This window comes from Loxodonta africana, chromosome 1 (assembly GCF_030014295.1).
Source record: "Loxodonta africana isolate mLoxAfr1 chromosome 1, mLoxAfr1.hap2, whole genome shotgun sequence".
Taxonomy (NCBI): Eukaryota; Metazoa; Chordata; class Mammalia; order Proboscidea; family Elephantidae; genus Loxodonta; species Loxodonta africana.
The window spans coordinates 84698173-84704150 of NC_087342.1; the positions used below are offsets into that span (position 1 = coordinate 84698173).

At 33.8% G+C, this 5978-nt stretch overlaps 1 protein-coding gene across 1 annotated transcript; it reads left to right on the plus strand.

Moving 5' to 3' along the window:
* The first annotated feature begins 4027 nt into the window (after positions 1-4027).
* Positions 4028-5068, plus strand: LOC135232977 (olfactory receptor 2W1-like). The gene has a single exon (XM_064295667.1). The coding sequence runs from the start codon at positions 4028-4030 to the stop codon at positions 4988-4990; it is 963 nt and encodes a 320-aa protein (XP_064151737.1). The 3' UTR covers positions 4991-5068.
* The last annotated feature ends 910 nt before the right edge of the window (positions 5069-5978 follow it).

Sequence of the window (5978 nt, forward strand, 5' to 3'; positions counted from 1 at the left end):
CTAATCCAGAAAAATCATCAGAACATACAATTGCTCCAGGACCCAGGTTTTGAAAAGTGATATCTCAGGTACCAGAAACTAATTGTCATAGGTGCTGAAGGATTTGAATCACCAATGGTGGCCGCCAAGGCAAAGGCATGAAATAAAAATATAAATTTCTTATAGTCCTCAATGTACTGTTTAGAGCTTTGGAGATTGAATATGTTCTCTTTCACAGACAAGAAAGCCCTTGGGTGTCAGAGCTTGGAAGTCAGAGAGAACTTTTATAGGTACCTTACTTACATATTTACTCAGAGCACATTTATTTCCAAATCAATATGTGCACTATTAATGGTATGATTATTTTATAGAGTCAGTATATGTTAAAACTCTACTGTTGGAATTACACATTATTTAAGAGCAAATTTTGTTATTTGTAATACATTCACTGCCTAAAAAATAAAAAATATACTTTCTCATTTCCCTGTCCTATAGCTTTCCTTCATATGGGGTACATTTTGCACTTACTAAATTTGTCCTTATGAAATGTCAGCATATGGTCTAATTCTCCAAATGTTTCATCCACCGGCTTTTTCTATAGCGCTTTAGTGATGTCAATTGGATGCAGTCCTCAGTGGGTTAGCCAATCTTTCTTGATCATCCGAATTTCCACACGATGTTGAGAATTAGTATTCACTTCTTATTCTTTCTTAATTGGAGTTCCTGGGTGGTTGAAATAGTTAATGTACTCTAACCAAAACATTGTAGGTTCGAGTTCACCTAGAGGCACCTTGGAATTATCTGATTTCTTTTTGTAGTATTTCTCTAGAATTTGCAGGTTAAAGTCAGAACAAGCAGTGAGACTTTGTGACAGGTTTCATCCCCTTACCTGAAGTATCACACTCAAGAAGGAGAAGTTGTGTCGAAAATCTGTATGTTAACCACCTCAGGAAAAAGCTCAGTTCATGGTGGCATTGCAGGAAATGCATGAGAGCACTGAAACCTGAGGAGCAAATGTTGAGCCAGAATCTGCCTTCTTCAGAGTGGGCTTTACACTGGTGGAGAAGTAGAATGCCAAGGGACCTCTCTCTGGAGGACAGTAATGCAAATCTTTAATATATCTTGGAAAATAATGTACGTTATTTGGTAAAACAATTTTTCATAGGTAGAAGAAAGGAAACTTAGGTCTATATGGGCTGATTCTTCTGGCTTTCTGCCAGAAATCTGAGATTAAATAAATATTGTAGATCTCTGCAGAAACAGTCTCCTTTCTCTCTATATTATGAAAGAAAGATAAAAGATATTCTCTATTATAAGGGGTGCACATGAAGCTATTTTTTGATTTGTGGTTTCAGACATTTTGATTAGCAGAAATAAAAAAGGAAAACTGTAGATGAAATTAAAAAAGATTTGAAATATTGACTTTTATTCATAACGATTGTGGAGTTAGGAAAGATACTTTGAATCTTTTTCTAAATCTCATAATGTGCATGGAAAATTATCTGAGATTCCCAATATCAGGAGGAGTTTTTATCCTTTTCTGATTTATCTATGGGGGCAGAAGTGATAATGATGTAGTCAAGGAATTAACATCATGGAATTGACTGTAATTTCAAAAGAATTATCATTTTTGCATTTATATAATCATAACTGAATTTAAATTTCATACAATTTGTTTAATTTAAAAATTCAATTAAATTTAAAAATCTATTAATTTTTAATATGCTTGCATTTTATCCAGAAGTTAGGCACAATTATATACACAAACATATTTGTCAAAATAAATATTATTTATTCATCCTCCTGCTCAGATATTATATTTCATTGTATGTGATACATTTCAGAAGGTAATTATTTTTCTTCCTACCCAATTTGGTCAACAGCAGAAATCAGGCTCAAATATATATTCTTGGATTCTAAGGAAATTACTCCATGTCTATACTGAAATGGCTATGTTGACCGGTATATTCAGTTAGTCTAGTGAATGTGTACACTACTGAATCATGGCCACAGATTGATGTCTTTTTCATAGTACTGAGAATATGTACTTGAAATGTACATAACAAATAAAATGCATCACTTTTTACCCTATAGCTACACACACACAAATGCTCAAACACCTTGATAGTTAACTATTATTTTTCAATAAGAAGTTTTTCTTAGTTTTGTTTTTTTTTTTTTAAACAAATCTTTCCAGAATTTATTTTTGCTTCAGGTAGTAAGAAGTTATCTTTGTGTAGTCAGTAATAGGAAACTGTGAAGGTGGACTGTTGACAATGTGTTCAATTGTTAGAAGTTTCATCAGCTCTGATATGTTCAAGCTTTCATAGACGAACTGTATCTGTGTCACATTGCTAAAGAATACAGAGATTCATAGTCCTTCAAACAGAGACTAATATTTTTAATTATTTTTCATTGAGCTTAACAAATTGGCTATTTTTACTACAGAGATAAAACCAAAGCCTTTTCCATTTGTCTACTCCCTTCTATCACCCATTCAGGTAACTTTGCAAGATGCCAATCAAAATTTATAAAGAAAATATTAACTAATTACTTTCAGTAATTTTTCAATATTATTCATGGTGTGACTTAACTTTTCATTTATTAAAAAATATATTTCGGGTGTCTGCTTTAGGGGCCAAGGATGGAGGGAAGAACACTGGCCATCATGTCTCCTTTTAAAACTCAAAGAGTGATACGGGGGAAGGTTAAACAAACATTTACCTACATGGTGCATGATTATAATTTTTTCTTATAATAATTTTGGTAACTAATGATTATTAAGACATACTGTGTTACAGACATTGTTCTAAGCACCTTACATATATTACTCATTCAATATTCACCCCAGCTACACGTATCTTTATTGTCCCATTTTTACAGATGAGAAAACCTAGCCCAAGAGTGTTATGTAACTTGCCTGGGACCACACAGTTCAATAAATGGCAGAGAAGAGACATGAACAAAAGCTCTGTGACCATGCTTTTAAAGTCCATGCTATATTGGCTTTCTCTTGGAGTTCCCTATGCTTGATAAAAGATATAGAGCAAAAAGAGATGATGGGCTCAGGGGGTTCCTCTTTGAGAAAGAAACTCTTAAATGCTGGCCTAAAGAATGAGTAAGAGTTTGCCATAGAAATAGTGGAATGATTTTAGGGACTTCAAATAGGAATGAGTTTGACCTATTTAAAAAAAAAAAAAAAAAAAACAAGGAGAGCTACTATGGATTTGTGACATGAGAATAAGGCCAGGCAGGTTCATCTCAACCAACTTCAAGAATTTGAGTATTTCTTAAATGTAGTGGAAGTCATTGACCAGTTTTAAGCCCATGGAGGATGTAATCTTATTAAATCTTGTAACAAGGCATAAGACTGAATGTAAGGATAGAAGATTATTACCAGAATCTAGAGAGATGATAGTAGTTTTGATTAGAATAGTAGTGGTGGAAAATTTAAAAAGTGAGAGGAGCATTAATGTATATTTTTGCATTCAACTTTACCAGTTTTGACGATAACTTAGTTATTAGGAATGAGGTAGATGAAAGTGCCAAGGAGAAATGCCAGATTTCTTACACAACAACCTTGGAGATCAAATATGCTATGCACTACGATACAGAAGATGAGGAATGCTTTTTTCCTTATTCTGACATTAGCCAAATAGTTAGATTTTATAGGTGCATCCTCTGATGAAGTAAAAGAATTGTTCATTATATTAAACTTACTAGTTTTACAAAGAATAAGAGTCATGTTATTTTAGAACCATATCTATTGAAGACTCTCAAATTCACTGGTGAAAATATTCAGACCCTGAGTTTAACAGTGAACTCCTGAAGGTCACATAGATAAAATATGACACTGAACTCTTCATCGTAAAAGAATCTGCAACAAATACCAGATTTCTTGAATGCAATATTTTCTATTCATTGTTTTTTTAAAATTATTGGTATAAATTCTCCCTTTGTTTAGTTCTGGATTTCATTAAACTATTAAGGTAGTTTGTGTTGACAAATTTCTTTTTCTCCGCTTTTTCGGTTTAGGCATTGAAGGACCATGGTTCAAAACAATTATACTTCTGTACATGGTTTTATTCTGCTTGGCTTCTCTGATCATCCCAAACTGGAGATGGTCCTGTCAGGAGTTGTCACTATCTTCTACTTAATTACATTGGTGGGTAACACAGCCATCATTGTTGCATCTCTCCTGGATTCCCATCTGCACACACCAATGTATTTTTTCCTCAGGAATTTATCTTTCCTGGATCTGTGTTTTACCACCAGCATCGTACCTCAGATGTTGGTTAACTCTTGGGGTCCTGATAAGACCATCAGCTATGTGGGTTGTGTCATTCAACTCTGTGTTAATATGTGTATGGGCTCCACTGAGTGCCTTTTCCTGGCTGTTATGTCCTATGATCGTTTTATAGCTATTTGTAAACCCTTGCTTTATTTGGTAATCATGAACCCACATCTTTGTCTCAAGATGATCATCACGGTTTGGGGTATTAGTTTGGCCTCTTCTGTGGTATTATGTAAACTCACACTGAATTTACCTAGGTGTGGAAACAATCTTCTGGATCATTTCTTGTGTGAGTTGCCAGCTATGGTCAAAATAGCTTGTATAGACACCACAACTGTTGAAATGTCTGTGTTTGCTTTAGGCATTGTCTTTGTCCTTACACCCCTCCTCCTTATTCTTATATCCTATGGTTTCATTGCCAATGCTGTGCTGAGAATGAAGCCAAAAGCAGGCCAAAGAAAAGCAATTAATACCTGTGGATCTCATCTCACTATGGTGTCCATCTTCTATGGAACTGTCATCTACATGTACCTACAGCCAGGTAACAGTGCCTCCAAAGACCAGGGCAAGTTCTTCACCCTCTTTTACACCATTGTCATTCCAAGTCTCAACCCCCTCATCTACACCTTGAGGAATAAGGACATGAAGGATGCACTAAAGAAGTTGGTGAGAGCTGCCTATGAATCTTCAAAAATGAAGAGGAAATGGAAATCGTAGAAAAATATTAGAGTAAATAAGGCAGTGAAATACATTTTCTAAATATCTTTAGTTTTTGCTGAGGCAAGTAATCCCTAGATCATAGAGATCAGTTAACATAATAAATCCTGTGTGGAAAACTTTTGTGGTTAAAAACAATATTGTAATTGTTCTACTTAGCTCTTTTAAACTGTCATTATTGGGATGTCTTCAGAGAGAAAAGGTCACAGGGAATTTTCATATTTGAGTGAAATAAAAATACAGCAGATGTAAATATAAACTTGCGTACACTGAATGAATTCTCCAGCCCTATGGAAACTGCTTTGGTCATCTAGTTTTGTGTTTTCATTGCTCATGCTTGGATCTTCACTAACACAGACATTAATGAATGGTTTCATATACATTATAATTTGTATATTACATGAAGAATGATTTTGTGTATTCAATATTTTATAAAACCATCCAGACATTTTTTGTGTATTTGATGTAGGGCAATGCAATTTATAAGACACTGATTGTCATAAGCGGCACGTGAAACAATTTACTCTTTGTTCAGTGGAACTTGATATCAGAATTTTGAGTAAAAGGTCTTTGTTACTGTAGTGGATTACTTCTTTAACATGATTCACTGGAGAGATGACACAAATTCAAGGGATTAAAGGTGACGATACAATCTTATTCATCAATTTTTCATTCATGAAACGTATATCCCATGAAGATCTGAATTTGCATGGAAAGAGAATATAAGCAATCTGAGATAAACAGGCTTTTGAAATGGATTTGTTGTATCATGGAATTTATGTGAATTTTGTGAGTTGTGGTGATATTTGTGTGTAGTAGTATTTCATAAAATATGCAAATCTTTTATTTCCAGTTATGATATTTAAGTTTTTATAGGAAAATGTGATGACTTATGAAATAAACTTTAATATTTTTATGATCTGATATCTTTCTTTAAAAGATCGCATTATTTAATAATTGAAACCAATCTAGATAGATTTAGAAGGAT

What these genes read in the sequence shown, in the direction of transcription:
- LOC135232977 (XM_064295667.1), top strand. Translation starts at nt 4,028, where the DNA reads ATGGTTCAAAACAATTATACTTCTGTACATGGTTTTATTCTGCTTGGC.